The 17,176-nt window shown below is 40.2% G+C and overlaps 1 protein-coding gene across 2 annotated transcripts; it reads right to left on the bottom strand.

Annotated features, from left to right (window-relative positions):
* Window positions 1-238: 238 nt before the first annotated feature.
* Window positions 239-5,410, bottom strand: LOC104099694 (lipoxygenase 6, chloroplastic). Of its 2 annotated transcripts, none has more exons than XM_009606765.4 (9): window positions 4,913-5,410; window positions 3,489-3,766; window positions 3,166-3,406; window positions 2,755-3,081; window positions 2,465-2,550; window positions 2,273-2,380; window positions 1,804-2,105; window positions 1,284-1,550; window positions 239-1,181 (listed from the first exon to the last, which is right to left on the bottom strand). In XM_009606765.4, the coding sequence occupies exons 1-9, from the start codon at window positions 5,265-5,267 to the stop codon at window positions 422-424; spliced, it is 2,724 nt and encodes a 907-aa protein (XP_009605060.1). In that variant the 5' UTR covers window positions 5,268-5,410; the 3' UTR covers window positions 239-421. The 2 variants fall into 2 exon arrangements, with proteins under 2 accessions (XP_009605060.1, XP_009605068.1); XM_009606773.4 differs by having other exon boundaries at window positions 3,166-3,403.
* Window positions 5,411-17,176: the final 11,766 nt, after the last annotated feature.

Genomic DNA, 17,176 nt, shown 5'->3' with positions numbered 1-17,176 from the left:
ATTGATTTCTTAACCCAAAAAGAAATTATGTTTTCTTTTTATCAATTCCTATGTTGTCGACTCATTGTCATTTTATTTTCCTTTTTAATTGTTTTTTAGTAGCGAAAAAACATACTTAGTTCTAATTAAACAAAAATTTATCTCTATCAAGACATGATTTATAAGGTCATTCTAAATTCCCTATTATACCGTGCGAAGCACGAACACATTCACTAGTTATTTTCTAATTACATGGTGCTTCTCAAGAGTTAAAAGCCCTCACTATATTAGTCTCCAAGACCTGCAAAATATTTCTACAAGTGTTAAAAGAATGAATATTAACCACAAATTGTATGCCACCAAGTTCCAGATGATCCCTAGCAAGTCATAAACATGGAAGATATGAATTATACAGTGAGTGAGCTGTGCGCTCATCAACCTGTCAGATAGAGATGCTGTTGGGAATACCACGACAGGTAACACCCGGACCAGAAGTAGGTAGCAGCAGTTCATATGGAGGAATGCCAGCACCACTTCGGTTTTTAAGACGATTATCCTTGTTTCTTTGGTTGATGGTGTGTTCTACCTCCTCTAATTTGGCACAGAATCTTTCAGAAATCCTCAAAACTTCATGATCATTTACGGAGAATCTTTGAAGTTCGTGCACCTGATGCAAGTATTCCTCGTCTGCTGAATGAGTCGATAAGGTATCTTGAACGGCCATCACTTTAGTAGCTTGGAGTTGAGTAGGCAAAGATGCCAGAAAAGTGAACTCAGGGTGAAGAATAAAGTTCTCATAGCTGGGATCATCTTCACGTGGGATGAGCTTTCGCATAAGGGTAGGACGGTTAGGTACATAACCTCCAAAAGGGTACTGCCCAAAGTTTATTGCTGCATGTTGGCCTGAGGCAATCCAAATCATTATGGTGAGTATGCCAGACAAGTCTTCTTTAGTAACAAGCTTTGGCCACCAAGGCTCATCTTTCTTGTCAGGGTGTCCCTTGCTCTTGATCTCATTCCACCACCCTTGGAGCTCAACATCTGAAGTGACAGAATTAGGCTCGGAATAGTAGTGCTCAACATACGACTCCACATATTCTTTTATGGCAGACCATATGAGAAGGCCGTCTGCTGCATAAGGGTAGTCTTCAATCACAAGTTTCACCCCCAAAGGCATTGATGGATCCTCCACGGCCATTCCCCTTAAAAGCAGTCAACATTGTGTTTATTAGTTGAGAAGTTGCAATAATCAGATGAAACAGTAGTTCAAGGTTTTAAGAGATGTCTTGCTTTAGGAAATTTACCTTCTTATTAAATCTGAAGGCAGAGCTTCCATATCAAACCGCCACATGCTCTTGTAAGCTGCAGAGCTTATTTCCATTGAATATCTTCCGGGGCTAAAACATGCTTCAATAACTCCACCCCCGTTTATCAAACTCTGCCTCGCAAGCGCATTGATTTCCAGTGTGTAGCGCATATGTGGGTGAAGTAGCTTGTAAATTGGGTGCATAGAGCTAAGATGCCTATGGGTTGCAATGATATACGGTTCCATACAAGCATGAGTCCTTAACCTGAGAATTCAATTTACATGCACAGTGAGATCCCCGACTAATAGGGTCAAAGCTAGAGAAAAACTTTCTGCTATGTCTTTCCAATCGTCCAGTTTCAGTTTCAAATCTATTTCAACACATGGTCAATGTCGATGTGCCCAAAGGAGAAGATTATTAGATATTATGAAAGCACAATGAGAACTAACATTGGAAGAAAGCTACGTAAATATGTTTACAAAAAAAAAAAAAAAAAAGGGAAGGGCTCTAAGCTTACCAGTGGTTCACCAACTGATGAATGCCAGCATCATTTGAACAAACATGTGCTTTGGCTAGATTCCAGATCCAGTGACTGGTTGAATCATGTCCATGGGTGAATATACGCTTGTTCCTAGGTGAAGAAGGTGTTGGAGGCAGTGAAAGTTCAACGATAATCGGCTTTAGAACACCTCTGGATGTATGGAAGAGAAGTGTTCTTGATGCATAAGCTTTCCTCCCTGGCAAGTTGTTCATCTTCCCGATAAATGGCAAAATCATGTCATGATAATCAAGTATAAACAATCTCTTGTCTTCAATTGCCTGAGCAGAAAATTTTGAGATGAAATTAGAGCTGGTTTAAACATGAAAAGAGCCACCACAAATGATCACTGTGTTTGAGAAACTACTACCAGGTGCATAGCCAGTCTGGTGAATTCAGTTTCCTAGTTAGAGCAAAGTAGCAACAAAGTACACTGGAAAATTATTACCTCTTCAACAGTCAGTCCATTAAGCTCTTGTTCTATAAGATCCCTGGTAATAGCTGAATCAGGGGGGCCATAAACAGCTGGATCTAGTTTGCTAACAATTGGAAATTCCTGTTGAATACCGCAAAGCTTACTTACTGAATATCTAAAGAAAGCTTACAATTTATTTAGTACCAAAATAATAACAAAAATTACCCTCAAAAGTTCAATATTCACAGGGTTAACCCCTGCTAAAGCTTGTCGCGCAAACTCATTATCTCGCAACCAAGCAAATCTATCCCCTGTGTCACAAAAATCAGAAAGATGCAGAGTTTATGAAATATCACTCCAGAAACTACAGTCGGAAAGAAATTAGAGATAGCAGGTTTCTGATGGCATATATTGTCAATCTTGTGAATAAAACAGGATTCTTCAGTCTTAATAATGCTAAATGATACAGCTAAAAACATATACTGATGAAAAAGTAATTTAATATGTGTGCTTACGTTTGATTATAGCAGGAATCTCATATTTGAGCAACCTTTTGCTGACAGAAAATACTTTATCCAAAGTATCAGAAAGAAATTTATTCTTCTGTGAATGTTCATCATCGTTCAATTCAAACCCATCGTTATAGAGTTTATCTATGTCGGAGAAGTTTGTGAAGGGAATGTCTGAGCTTGACAGTGTGGCAGCAATTAGTGGTACCAGGTTATGTAACAGAGCTTTCAACCTTCCAGCAGAAAAAGTATTTTGCTTAATTTCTTCAAAAGTTTCGTCTCTAGGGACATAAACTGGATGAGGTTTCTCTATTCGACTCTCTGCTAGTGGATCTGTCAGCATCCAAAGATCAAGAAAAAAGGTATGTCACAGAATTGAGGCACGAAAATTTTTCTCCTCAACAGATTTCTCAGTACCTGTTTTAGTTGGACTTCTACCAGTCCGACAACGCCTAGGATAAGGTCTCTCTTTGCCACCTATCAGTGGCCTAGCAAGATCCTCACTTTTGTCGGGATTTCCTAAATCATTATAAACATCATAATCATAGATTCGTTCATGTAGCTTCCTCTCGCCTTTCCCAGTTCCACGAATGATCAACAAGTCTTCACGTCGAAGATCCTTGATGCCAGGTGGTGTTTCAGATGGTAGATATGCCTGCTAATGCAGGAGCATCCTTGATCAAGCACCAATATCTGCTTTACAAAATGAAAAGTAAAAATCATTTAAAAGTATCGCTTACCTGATTTTGGAAGATAATTCTACTCTCTGGATTATCTTTTCGAGAATGAATCCATGTATTAGCACTAAAGAATATAGGGCCTTCATTAAAGTTATGAACAACAATCTGCACTAAGTGTATCTCTTTGTCAAGGAAATTGGTAATAATGATAGCTCCAGGACGTCCAAAATCGCGTGGTACTCTGAAATTGGCAGCATATTCAACTATATATGGATGGTCAGAAGGCTTGGACAACCAACCTCGCACATAAGATTCCGCAATCTTTCCCGACTTGGTAACTGTGAGCAGAAAACAGTGTTAGTACTCCATTAACCTTAGAATACTACTCATGTAAAAGTGTCAAGTGGAATGGAATTGATGCCCTATAGTCCATTCCATCAGTCACAATAAATGGATTCATTATGCACTAAGTGCTGTGTTGCCAGTTAAAGTTTTCACTACAGGAAACAAGACAAATGAACTAAAAGGCATCCAGAAAAGCTAAACAATAAAAAGTATAAGGAAAAAGGCGCAAAAAGAATGAACGACAATATATTCCATCTCATGCACCAGGTGTTTACACCAACCCATATTAACTTATCATGGTTAAGTGACTGAACAGGTCAGTGTGTATATTAATTAACCATAGTGCGGTAAGTGCGGGTAATTTGTTTCCTTCATGTTGCTCCCCCATCCGCTTTATGTTATTCCATGGTGGTTGACAAAGATAGAGAGTTACATGCGTACCTCCGTACATTCTACTATATACATGATATACAACATCGTATACATATATTTTCTGTAGTCTGGCCACTTGGTCAGTGAGATGTTGTTATTGCCTGGCCACTTGGTCAGTGAGAGATACTATTGCCTGACCTTATGGTTAGTGAGAGTTTATATTTGCTTGGCCTTACAGTCAGTGAGAGTTTACTGTTGCCTGTCCACTTGGTCGGCGAGAGATACTATTGCCTGGACTTATAGTTATTGAGAGTTTATATTTTCCTGGCCTTTTGGTTAGTGAGAGTTTATTATTATGGCAAACAAATCATAAGCATCTATTAGTCATGTGCAAACATCTAAGTGCGGGTAATTTGTTTCCTTCATGTTGCTCCCCCGGCCCCCCCAAAGAAGCAAAATAATTTTTTGAGAAGATTGAAGGTTTTCTCTTAGTTCTATTTCTTTGTACTCCTAGTTTGGAGTGCAAGATAGGGGGGAGGGGGGTTGCTATAGTACTTGCTTTAGTCAATGAACCAAACCAAACCATACCTATTACCAGCAGTCTAGACAGTTGGAAATAAAGTTGAGAAATTAGATCAAAAGAAAAAGATAAAATAGAACTCAACTCATACAATAATAAAGTCAAAGAATCAGAAACCAAAGACACTACCAACGCAACAAGTAAAGTTTATGCAGAGAGATTTGTATATCCAAGAAAAATTACAAACCAGGATCAATGTCTTCACTAATGAGCTGAATCAAGATTCCCCTTCCAATCCCATTCATAAAAGACTCCCACTGATCTTCAATCTTGTCTGTGATTTTCTCCTTCATTTTCTTCCTCAAAGTGATCACTGCTCTCACATCAAGATTCCCACTTTTGCTAGAAGAAACCAATTTCTCCACCAAGTTTGTAGTCTTTTTGTTATTCCCACTTTGGATCACAGCTTTAACTTGTGATATACTTCTTTTTGACATCAATTTCCTCCGGCCGCCGGTGATGATCTCCGGTGCCCGGACCTTAAGGACATGTTGGATTTCTGAGCTGAGTGCAGTGGATCTTGATTGAGCTGTAAGCATCATTGGAATTATTGACACCCCCACCTATGTTGAAAAATCAAGACTATGAGATGATCAAATGAATTATAATTGTGTAGATATTATGTATAGAGGGTGTGACACATTTGAGATATATTTTTCCAACAAACTTGTTAGTACTACATACAGTTTTATTGAGTCATTTAAGTAGCAGTCGTATGTGATGTGTCATAAGATATATTTTTGAATATTCAATGACTCAACTGGATCATCATCCACTATTTTTAAGTCCTTTTCCGTCGAGTCGAGGTGTATCCGAAATAGTCTCTTTACCTCCTTGAGGTAAGGGTAAGATATGTTTATATTTTACCTTCCTCATATTTCACTTGTGACATTTTACTGGATTGTTGTTGTTATTGTTGTTGTACTGTTACAACAAAGATAACTAACACCTTTAGAGGAATGGGCTTTCATGATCATTTACAATAATGAAATTAAGAAAATGTTCTCTTGTGTGCAAAAGTAAATGTCTTATGTGTAAAAAAAAAAAAATAGGATTAAAAAACTAAAAACAAATTTGTAAAGACCCACGAATAACAATTTATTTCTAAGCAAGTTAAAATTGGGTTCATGTTACTTTATTAAGCAAAAAGTAAATGATATAACTTCTAATTTTAATCAAGTAGGTTAAAGTCAGCATAACCGGCTTCAAATTCGAATATACAAGACTTGTGTTAATTTTATATATTCCACTCATACCAAATTTAAAATTAAGGTATTTGATAAAATGCAGGAGCGGGGGTTGGTGGAGACATCATATCAATTTGAATGGACCATGTCACTAATTGTGGCTATGGATTTTCTTTTCTGTACATCTTGTTAAAACTGTGGCTATAGATGCAAATAAAAATAATGAAGCATTGTGCAGCTGAATGTCATTTATGTCCAATTCCTTTAAATGTGGCAATTATTTCCATTGATACTGTGGCAAGCTTATTGGGGCATGTGAAGTGGAAGATGCATGTGGTGGACCTGCTTAGATTTTGGGTATCATTTTAATTACAGATTTGTTTTTTGCTAAGATTAATTACGGATGTTTCTATTGGTGAACCCTTCACTTCCAACCAAGAGGTTGTGAGTTCGAGTCACCCAAGAGCAAGGTGGAGAGTTTTTGAAGAGATGGAGTCGAGGGTCTATCGAAAACAGTCTCTTTACCCCAAGATAGAGATAAAGTCTGTGTACACACTACCTTCCTCAAACTCCATTATACTGAGTTGTAATTACATATGCTTCTAGTCTTTAATGTTAAACCAGCCTACTTTTCAACCTCCACCTAACTCCCGAACACAATTATGAATATTATATCATACATGATATTCACATGTATAATTTACTAATTAGTCCAGAATAGAACAAATGATCACTTTTCTCGAGGAACACATTTGTGGTTTTCTTATGCTCAAAACGTTTAAATTATATTTTCAAAATATATTATAAGCTTTTTGATTACATTAATTGTATTAGGGATGAAGAAACACTTAACACAACTCATATATATTCGCAACAAATTTTATCTAAATACCTAAATTAAGGTTTGTACCTATTGAATACTTGAACTCAACCAAATAGTTCCCATTAGATGCCTAGCTAATAATTTCTCACAGATATAAGGTGCCTGAGTATCAAACTCTGTGACCTAGCAAACTAACGAATTAGAATGCAACACGTGAAGAAACAACATTTTTAAAAAACCTCTCTTCTATTAAAAAAATTCCAGAAACCACCCCTCTTCCCCCTTCTTCTTCACCCACACTATTTTCATTTTCACCCTAAATCAGCATCACTCATTTCTCCGTAATAGTTTTACCAGACCAATCAAGGACTAAATTATTAACCTATCATGTATAAGATGCTACTGAATGATTTATTTGGAAAAAAAAAAAAAGAAGAAGAAGAAGATGCTGCTGGTTGATAGAACAAAATAGGATGAGCTCAAAATAGTTAACACTACAGACACAAAATAGTGATCTCACCGACAAAAATAAAACATGAAAAAGAGAACAAGAAAGAAATTGAGACTTAAAAACCCACGCAATCAAAGGATGAGCAGAACAAAAAAAAGGTAAAGAGGCTGGTTAAGGTGGTTCTCCATTGACGGTGGTCTGTGGCGAGAAGCTTTTTTCTTTCTTTTGTTTGTAATTGGGAAGAGCCTACAGATGGAAAGATGTGATTCTTTCCGAAAATAAAAAAATGAAAAAGTATGATTTTGGACATACCTATGCTCAAACCAACACAAAAAATGGATAATATTTTGGTTTGATTTGGTGGGCGTTTGGACATAAGAATTGTAAAATTTCAAAAAAAAAAAAGAATTTATTTTTCAAGTAAAAATGATATTTAAAAATTAGAGTTGGTTTGTACATTAATATAATTTTGGGTTGTTTTTGAAGTTTGTAAGTGATCTGAGTGAAAATTTTGAAAAAACATTTTTGGAGTTTTTCAAAATTTCAAAAAATTTTAAAATTCATCTTCAAATGAAAATTAAAAATTTTATGGCCAAACACTCGTTTCAAAAAAAAGTGAAAAAATTCTTATGTGCAAACGGGCTCTTAGTTTTTATTTTAAATTTTAAAAACCGACCAAATTTGATTTGGTTTTGATTTTAAGCAAAAATATAACCGAAAAAATCGAACAGACCCTATTATAGAAATACTTTTTTAAAATTTTATTATTACACTGTGACGACCTGATACGTCATTTTGAGTACTAGCCCTTATTTTCGTATTCCGAGACCTCATTTAGCTTCGATTGATATTTTTTGGTTTGCGTGCGTGATCCGTATCACTTTTTTGAAAAACTTTTATGTGAAAATTTGAAGAAACATAATTTTTGGCTTTAAAAATAACTAGAGTTGACTGCGGTCAATATTTTGTGACAACGACCTCGGATCGGTGTCTATACTATATTAAAAATACGAAACCCCCATTGAAATATCATTCACATTTTTCTCCCTTCGTAAATATATTTTACGTTGGATATAACTGTAATTGTAATCTCTAATAAACTTTTTAATTTAAAAAAAAACAAAAGTTGCTGTGTATTTAGGTTTAAGATTAGGTTGTTCTTTGAGAAAAAAAATCAAAAGCTGCATATTTTTCCAATGTGTTTGCAGCATTCATAGTCTTTTTGTTATTCCCACTTTGGATCACAGTTTTAACTTGTGATATACTTCTTTTTGACATGAATTTCCTCCTATCACCGGTGATGATCTCAAGTGACCGGATGATGAGTACATGTTGGTGTTTACCCTTAAAATTGGATAACAATTAAACTTATAATGTGGTTCTAAGGACACGTAATTTCACTTAATACCAATTGATAAATATGAAGATTAATAATAGAAATAAACTATAAAGTAAAGCAAACTAGTGTTAGAATGGAACTCAACCCTCAAGTTTGGATACCCTCGAATTGGTTGATGTAAGAACAATCAAAATATAACAAACTGACGAACAATAATATAAACGAGAAAGAGAATTATATAACTTCGATATCTGTGAACAATGTGTCCTTACAAATGGTTAATACTCCCTTTTATATAGTAGAGGAATTCTACTTATGGTATAACTCTAGTTACAGACGGAAATTCCATGATTAGCTAATTAACCGTTCCTGATTTTATCCGTTCCGAGATTTTGGCCATGATTTTCGACCAGTCACGGATATTTTGGCTTTCCGTTATTATGTTATCTTCGATCTTGCTCGATGTCTGTCTTATTCGGTCTCGATTACTGTTGGCCTCGATCTCGACAGGTACCTCAAATCCCGAACTTGGTACTTTGTCCTCATACCTTGGTCTGATCCACTGCGGGGACGATCTTCGATGCAGCTCTCTGGTCCCGGCCAGATAGAAAAATTGGATGGGCTCGGTTTTAACCGTATACATATAGTCCCCTCATTTTTTGGAGTGTAATGACAAGAAACGAATTGAGCCTTCGATTTTTACCTCGACATGCCATGACGTCACCGTCGTGATGTAAGCGACAGAAATGACTGAAACGTCCCGTCGGTATAGTTGCCCAAGTTATTAATGAGTGTCAGTTGGTGGTCGGCCACTAGTGCCTTTGAACCGTCGCTGTGAATCTATTAAATAGACCACTTCCTCATTGATTCAAACTTTACTTTCACTTCCTTCTAATCTCCAAAGTTTTTACATTTCTTAAGTTCTTTGTTTTTACAAATCTTCAAGGTTTGATGTTAATCATTTCTCAAACGCCAAGTCCTGTTATCTTCCTCTCCTTTAAACTTACATAAAAATGGCAAAAATATCGAAAATGGTACCACAAAAAGAAGTTGCTTCATCTTCCCAACCGGCCGGCGGGAAAACGCTGGTGGAACCCCGTCTTGAGGAATGCATTCCTGGGGTGCGCGCACTAAACTCCGATTTCAAGATCGATAAAGCCTCGTCGAATCCTGGTTGATGCGAGCCAGTGACGAGGTATATATGCTCGATAACTGAGGGATACCTTAAGCAGGTAAAGAAAGACTGCAACTTGGAGGGCAAAGAGGTGGTGATTCCGACCCCCGAAGAAGACATCACCACCCATGTGGAAGGGTTTCTAAGTGTTTATGCTTACCCTTTCACATTGGGCCCCCTCGACCCCGTCATCGTTGATTTTTGCCATCGATATCGAATAACCCTAGGCCAAATCCATCCTTCCTTTTGGCGAATTGTTATTCTACTCCGATTCTTCGTGAGAAAAATCGAGGGGCTCCCTTTCACCATCGATCACCTTATCAGATTGTATAGCCCCCGCCTATATCGAGGCAGGTTAATAAAACTCCAATGCCGGGCTACCAAAGTGCTATTCTCGAGCATAGACGAGGACAAGGATGGAGGCTGGATAGGCCGGTTCGTTCGAGTCAGGACTTCCGACCTAATCGCAGCTGAGAAGATGCCATTTCCTGAGAAATGGAACATGAATCGTAAGTACCGTCTCACTGTTAGCTTTCATGTATTATTTGTTCCTTTGTCTTTTCTCATCAATGTCTTTTTCCATGATATAGCGGTTGCTTGGATGCCCCATGCGACTCCCGACCTCGAGAGTTGGGTTCGGAACCTGGCCTCAACCTCTACATATGCCGAGCGCTCATGACGCGAATTATCAAAGGGCCGATGGGAGGCCAAGACTCATGGTAAGCCCACTTTTGTCTATTTGATTATTCGGTTAAGATGCCCTTCTTCTACTTATTCAATTTTTCTCATGTAAAGGCCTAGGTAAGGATGCGATCATAAGGCCCCTATCCGGTGAGGAGGAGACCTCGATCCTTGCACCGAAACCGGCGAAGGACAAAAAGAGGAAAAAGACCTCAACCTCAGAGGATCCAGAACCTAAGAAGAAGGCGGCTCGTAAGCCAAAGAAGAATATCATCCTTCTGACTGAAGACTCTATTCGGCGTTTAAGGGAGGAAGACGAAGAAGAGGAAGAAGATGGCTCCGGGCTGGTGGCCTGAGTGGGAATGAGCACCGAGGCCCCAAAGACCACTGAATCGGTGAAGGCTGCCGAGACTCCATCTCGAGTTGAGGGAGTCTTGGGAAGAGACTTGGGCGAAGTCCCCGAGTCATCGAGGATTGAAGATGCCTCCCACCATAATGAGCCAACGGTGGGTACAACTGTAGGGGCTGGTCTCGAGGCCCCTCGAGATGGAGAGAACGCCCTAAGTGATCCACTTGGAGCAATAGAAATTGGAGGCTCCACGCTGCTCCCCTCGTTTTCTAAGGAGATGATTCAAGAGGCTCGGGCCTTGAAGACCCCCTCCATCGAAGGAGCCTACGGAAGGGAGGACCCCTTCCGTGATTACTTTACTGGGGTCGAAGATGCTACTGGCCTGAGCGACTTGGAGGTCTCGAGGAAGGACTCGGGGGAGGCATCGAGATTTTTCAACGAAGCGCAGCAAGCTCTGAATCGGATAAGCCTTAACTCCCTTTGTTGGTATTACCCTTGTGTTCATTTTTCTCTTCATGTCTAACTTCTTTTCTTCTTTCTACGTAGGCGTCAACGCTTCATCGGGAAGCATTTTCTAGGTCTCAAACTGAGCTGAGTCGGTACGAGGCCGACATTCAAAGGCTTACCGAGGAAAGGAATGCCCTCAACCTTCTCGGTGGGCAAAAAGAAGAAAAGATCAAGGACCTCCGAGCCGAGTTGGCCACGACTCATAAAGATCAGACCGACCTGATCGAGCAGGTAATGAAAATCTTAAAAGCTCATGGGCTCGATTCTAGAATGGTGGCTAACATTTCAATCTCACAGCTGCAGCAGAAGGTCGAGAGGATCGAGCAATTCCGCGAGGAGGTCGACATGATGAAGGCGGAGACCTTGGGGTAGAAAGAAAGTATGGACCGCTTTGCTGCTGAAAAAGAGGTTGCTCGAGCCTAATTGTCGTTGGTTGAAAATTAGCTTCGAGGCATGAAGGAGAAGAGCTCAGCCCATGCAAAGAAAATAGAGGAACTCGAGGCTCGGTCGGTTTCCGAACTTGCAAAGGCCAAATCTGATGCCGAAAAGGCAAAGGCCAAGGCATAAGCGATCGTGGCCGTCTACCGGGCCGATGCTGAAGCCGCTCAAGTTCAAGTGAGAGAGGCAGTCGAGAACGCTCAAACTAGAGCACATTGGATTGCTGAAGTCGCCAAATTCCAATCTCGAAGGGAAACCCTCGAGGAGATCCACGCCTGAGGTTTCGATCTTACCGAAGAGATAATAAAGGCGAGAGAGCATGAAGCTGATTCTGGAGCGCTGGCCTCTTGCGATGATGATGATTTTAATGGCAGCAAGAGAGAGTCCGAGAATGGGGACGACCTCGATGGAGAAGAAGCTACCCCTGAGGAAAATTAGGAATCTTGGGTTTTTTCTTTTTTAATTTTTTGTGCGGGTCCCTGATTGGTCCTTGTAAATATCTTCGTATATATATATATATATAAAAGATCTTTTTTCTTTTTGACTTGTCTTTATTCTATTTCCTGCCTTGTGAAAATTCTATTTCATTCATGCCTTCATGGCTTATGGCGATTTTGCTCATAAGTTTGGGACTTTAGGCAACTAGACCGAAGTCGGACTAGTGTAGTCTTAGTCGAGTGAGTACTTGCTCGAACTCGGAGTAGGATGACCCTTAGGTTTTATTTGAGTGAGGATGATTTCTTGAACTCAGAAATAAAATGGCCCTTTAGGCTCTTCAATTAGGCCGATACGGCCATAGTAAAAAGAATGGCTTTCTCCCTCTTTTCGACTTGAAAAGTTTATTGTTTAATCATATAAAATCTGTTTTACCTTAGCATGAAATAAGGAATTTGCTCGAGAGTTCGAACGATTCCGTACCCATTTAGGGTTTCAAGGGTCGATATTATCGAGACTCTTTTTTCGTAATGCCCTAGCATAAAATAAAGAATTTGTTCGAGAGTTCGAATGACTTTGTATCCATAGGGTTTTCGAGGGTCGATATTATCGAGACCCTTAGTAATTCAGCCGAGGGTAACCTTTTTAATCGGTTTATGAAAATATTTGAAGGCATGTTTTATAACAGAAACCGGATGTCTCCGAACAGTGTTAATTTGGCCGTAGCCTTTAAATTGGGATTCTCCTTTTGGGCTTGTTCCCCTATTATACTTCGACTTGTTCAAAGTATCAGTCCTCGAGTGGGGTGGCCATGGCTTATAAAATCGAGGGTTGCCTTTTTAAGGTCTTACGATCTCGAGGTTTTAGTAATTCGATCATGTCAATTTTTTGGATGGCAGTCCCCGAGTGCGGGGTCAATTGTTCGAGCTTTAGTTGTGACCGACCCTTAAGCCAGTTTCCACAATAGATCACAATCATGACATTGTAAAGTAAACATTTCTCTAAGGCATGAAATATCTGGCAAGGAAAAATACTTTTTTCAATAGATTAATATGCGTACATGTTTGCCATTAGGGCTCGAGTAATCTACATGGGCATGGTTCGTTCGACCGTTTGACCCTTACAAAATTTACCTATCGAGACCCTGTCAGTAAAAAGTATTTTCCTTGTAACTATCCTAGGGTGATGCGCCCCAGTATTCGAGGTTGATTGTAAAGGAGCCTCGAATACTGTTGAATTGCTCTAAGTTTAGCACGAACAATGGTTGCTTCATTAAAAACCTCGCCTTAAAAACCCATTTGGGACAAAAACCGGTCTAAGAAAAAAAGAGTGCAACGCGTGCTTTCAGACCTAAGGATTTTGTGTTTGAAGAATCCTTTGATGTCTTCGATTAAAACACTTGCAAATGGTTAGTATAAAATATAAACGAAAGTGGAGAAGGTCGTGCCTTAACAGTAATATCATTTGAGGAGTGATATGTTCCAATTGTTTGGTAATTGTTCGCCGTTCACCATGCCAAGTTTGTAGGATCCCTTTCTGATGATATCGAGGACCTGATACGGTCCCTCCCAGTTCGGGCCAAATTTTCCTTCATTTGGGTCTCAAGTATTGAGACTGACCTTCCTTAGAACCAAGTCCCCGATTTTAAAGTGTCGAAGATTGTCTCTTCGATTGTAGTACCTTTCGATCCGCTGCTTCTGTGCGGCCATTCGAACGAGGGCGGCTTCTCATTTTTCATCTAGCAATTTGAGGCTTGTATTCATAGCCTCGTGATTTGACTCTTCCGTTGCATATCGAAACCTGACGCTGGGTTCCCCGACTTCAACCGGGATCAGAGCTTCGACGCCATATACTAAAGAGAATGGTGTTTCCCCCGTACTGGATTTTGGTGTTGTTCGATACGCCCAAAGGATTTCGGGCAATATTTCTCTCCATTTTCCCTTAGCGTTGTTCAATATTTTCTTTAGAATTTGAATGATGGTCTTGTTTGTCGATTCGGTTTGTCCGTTCCCACTAGGATGATATGGCATTGACAGGATCCTTTTTATTTTGTGATCTTCGAGAAACTTTGTCACTTTGCTGCTGACGAATTGCTTTCCATTGCGCATACGATCTCGGCAGGCATTCCAAATCGGCATATAATGTGGTCCCAGATGAAGTCTACGACTTCTTTCTCTCTAATTTCTCGAAAGCATGTGCTTCAACCCACTTAGAGAAATAGTCAGTCATAAATAAAATAAATTTAGCTTTACCTGGGGCCGATGGTAGAGGGCCGACGATATCCGTTCCCCATTTCATGAATGGCCATGGGGATAAGACTGAGTGGAGTTGCTCTCCGGGTTGGTGAATCATGGGTGCATACCTTTGACATTTGTCGCACTTTCGAACAAACTCTTTTGTATCCTTTTCCATATCGGCCTAATAATATCCTGCTCTGATGACTTTGTGAACCAATGATTCGGCACCAGAATGATTTCCGCAGGTGCCCTCGTGGATTTCTCGTAGGACGTAGTTGGTATCTCCTGGTCCCAAACATATTTCCAATGGTCCATCGAACATCCTTCTATATAGTGTTCCATCTTCGGCCAATGTGAATCGTGCGGCCTTTGTACGTAGAGTCCTCAATTCCTTAGGATCCGATGGAAGCTTCCCGTTCTTTAGGTACTCGATATATTTGTTCCTCCAATCCCAGGTCATACTTGTGGAGTTGATTTCGGTGTGGCCTTCTTCGATTACTGACCTTGAAAGTTCTACGACAGTCCCCGAGCTAATCTCATCGTCTTTGACTGATTACCCTAAATTTGTAAGGGCATCGACCTTGCTGTTTTGTTCTCGAGCCATATGCTGTAGGGTTCATTCTTTAAACCGATGTAGAGTCACCTGCAATTTGTCCAAGTACCTCTGCAGGTTCTGTTGACTTGGTTTACCACAAGCAGTGAGTCACATTTGGCCTCGATGACCTCTGCTCCCAAACCTATAGCTATCTCGAGACCTGCAATTATGGCCTCATACTCGGCCTCATTGTTAGTTAACTTGGAGGTTTTGATAGCTTATCTAATTGTATTACCCGTGGGCGGCTTCAAAACGATGCCTAGCCCGGACTCCTTCACGTTCGAAGCGGCGTATGTGAAGAGGGTCCACACCCCCGATGATGTACCCGACTTTAATAATAGTTCCATTTCGACCTCGGGTATGAGGGCTGGCGTAAAGTCGGCTATGAAGTCCGCTAAGATTTGAGACTTGATGGCCGTTCGGGGTCGATACTCGATATCGTACCCACTAATCTTGATGGTCCATTTAGCCAATCGGCCCGAAAGTTTAGGCTTATGCAAAATATTGCCAAGAGGATAAGTAGTCACCACACAGATCGGGTGACACTGAAAATACGATTTTAATTTCCTAGAGGCGCTTATTAGGGCAAGAGCTAATTTTTCTAAGTGTGGGTACCGGGTCTCGGCCTCACCTAAAGTTCGACTAACATAGTAAACAGGAAATTGCGTACCTTGCTCTTCTCGAACTAAGACCCCACTTACCTTGATTTTCGAGACTGCTAAGTACAATTAGAGTTGCTCGTCCGTTTTTGGAGTATGAAGCAGTGGCGGGCTCGAGAGGTACTGCTTTAATTCTGCCAATGCTTGTTGGCATTCCGGGGTCCATGCAAAATTGTTCTTCTTTTTGAGCAGTGAGAAGAACCTGTGACTTCTATCTGAAGACCTCGAGATGAATCGGCCTAGGGCGGCTATGTGCCCTGTTAATCTTTGTACGACCTTAACATTGTCCACGACTGTGATGTTCTCGATTGCCTTGATCTTATCGGGGTTGATTTTGATCCCCCGATTTGATACCATAAAGCCGAGGAACTTGCCCGAGCCGACCCCGAATGCACATTTCTCCGGGTTGAGTTTCATGTAGTGTTTCCTTAGTATATCAAAGGTCTCCTACAAATATGTCAAATGGTCCTCTTCTCGTAGGAACTTAACTAGCATATCATCAATATAAACGTCCATTGATTTACCTATTTGTTCTTCGAACATTCAATTTACTAAGCGTTGATAAGTTGCACCAGCATTTTTTAGTCCAAACGGCATTACATTATAACAATAGGTGCCGTACTTAGTGATGAACGAAGTCTTTTTCTGATCCTCCGGGTTCATTTGTATTTGATTGTACCCGGAGTAGGCATCGAGAAAACTAAGGATCTTGTGGCTGGCTATGGCATCGATCATACGATCGATATTCGGCAGATGAAAGGAATCTTTAGGACATGCTTTGTTTAAATCTTTATAGTCTACACACATTCTAAGTTTATTTCCCTTTTTAGGGACTACGACTACGTTTGCTAACCATTCGGGATATTTTACTTCCCGAATGGATTCTATTTTGAGAAGTTTGGCTACCTCGTCCTTGATGAATGCATGTTTTATCTCGGACTGGGGCCTTCTCTTTTGTTTTATCGGGCGGAACTTCGGGTCCAAGCTCAGTCGATGTGTAGTGATCTCTGGCGGGATCCCTATCATATCTAGGTGGGACCTAAGCAAAACAATCCATATTATTAATAATAAATATAATGAGTTTTTCCCTGAGCTCGGGGGTTAACCCCGTACCCAGGTATACCTTTTGATCGGGTAGATGCTCGATCAGTATGACTTGCTCCAGCTCTTCGACTGTCGATTTGGTGGCGTCGGAATCCTCGAGGATTATGAAGGATCGAGGGATCTAGTAGTCACCGCCGTAGTCCGTTCCCTGCTTCTCCGACTGAGTTGAGGCTGATGGTTGTGGTTGCTATTTAGCTTCCTGTTTTCCTTTGGACTGCAATCCCTTTGTTGATGAAAGTGTCGATACTGGTATTACTTCGTCGACCGTGAACATCTCTTTGGCACCATGTTGTTCCCCATACACCATTTTTACTCCATCCGGTGTTGGGAACTTCAGTATTTGGTGAAGGGTTGAGGGGACCGCCCTCATGTTGTGAATCCAAGGTCTTTCGAGCAGTGCGTTGTATCTCATATCTCCCTCGATCACATGGAACTTTGTTTCTTGAATAGTTCCGACTACATTTACTGGTAG

The sequence above is a fragment of the Nicotiana tomentosiformis genome, chromosome 12 (assembly GCF_000390325.3).
Source record: "Nicotiana tomentosiformis chromosome 12, ASM39032v3, whole genome shotgun sequence".
NCBI lineage: Eukaryota > Viridiplantae > Streptophyta > Magnoliopsida > Solanales > Solanaceae > Nicotiana > Nicotiana tomentosiformis.
This window is presented reverse-complemented; position numbering and strand designations above follow the sequence as displayed.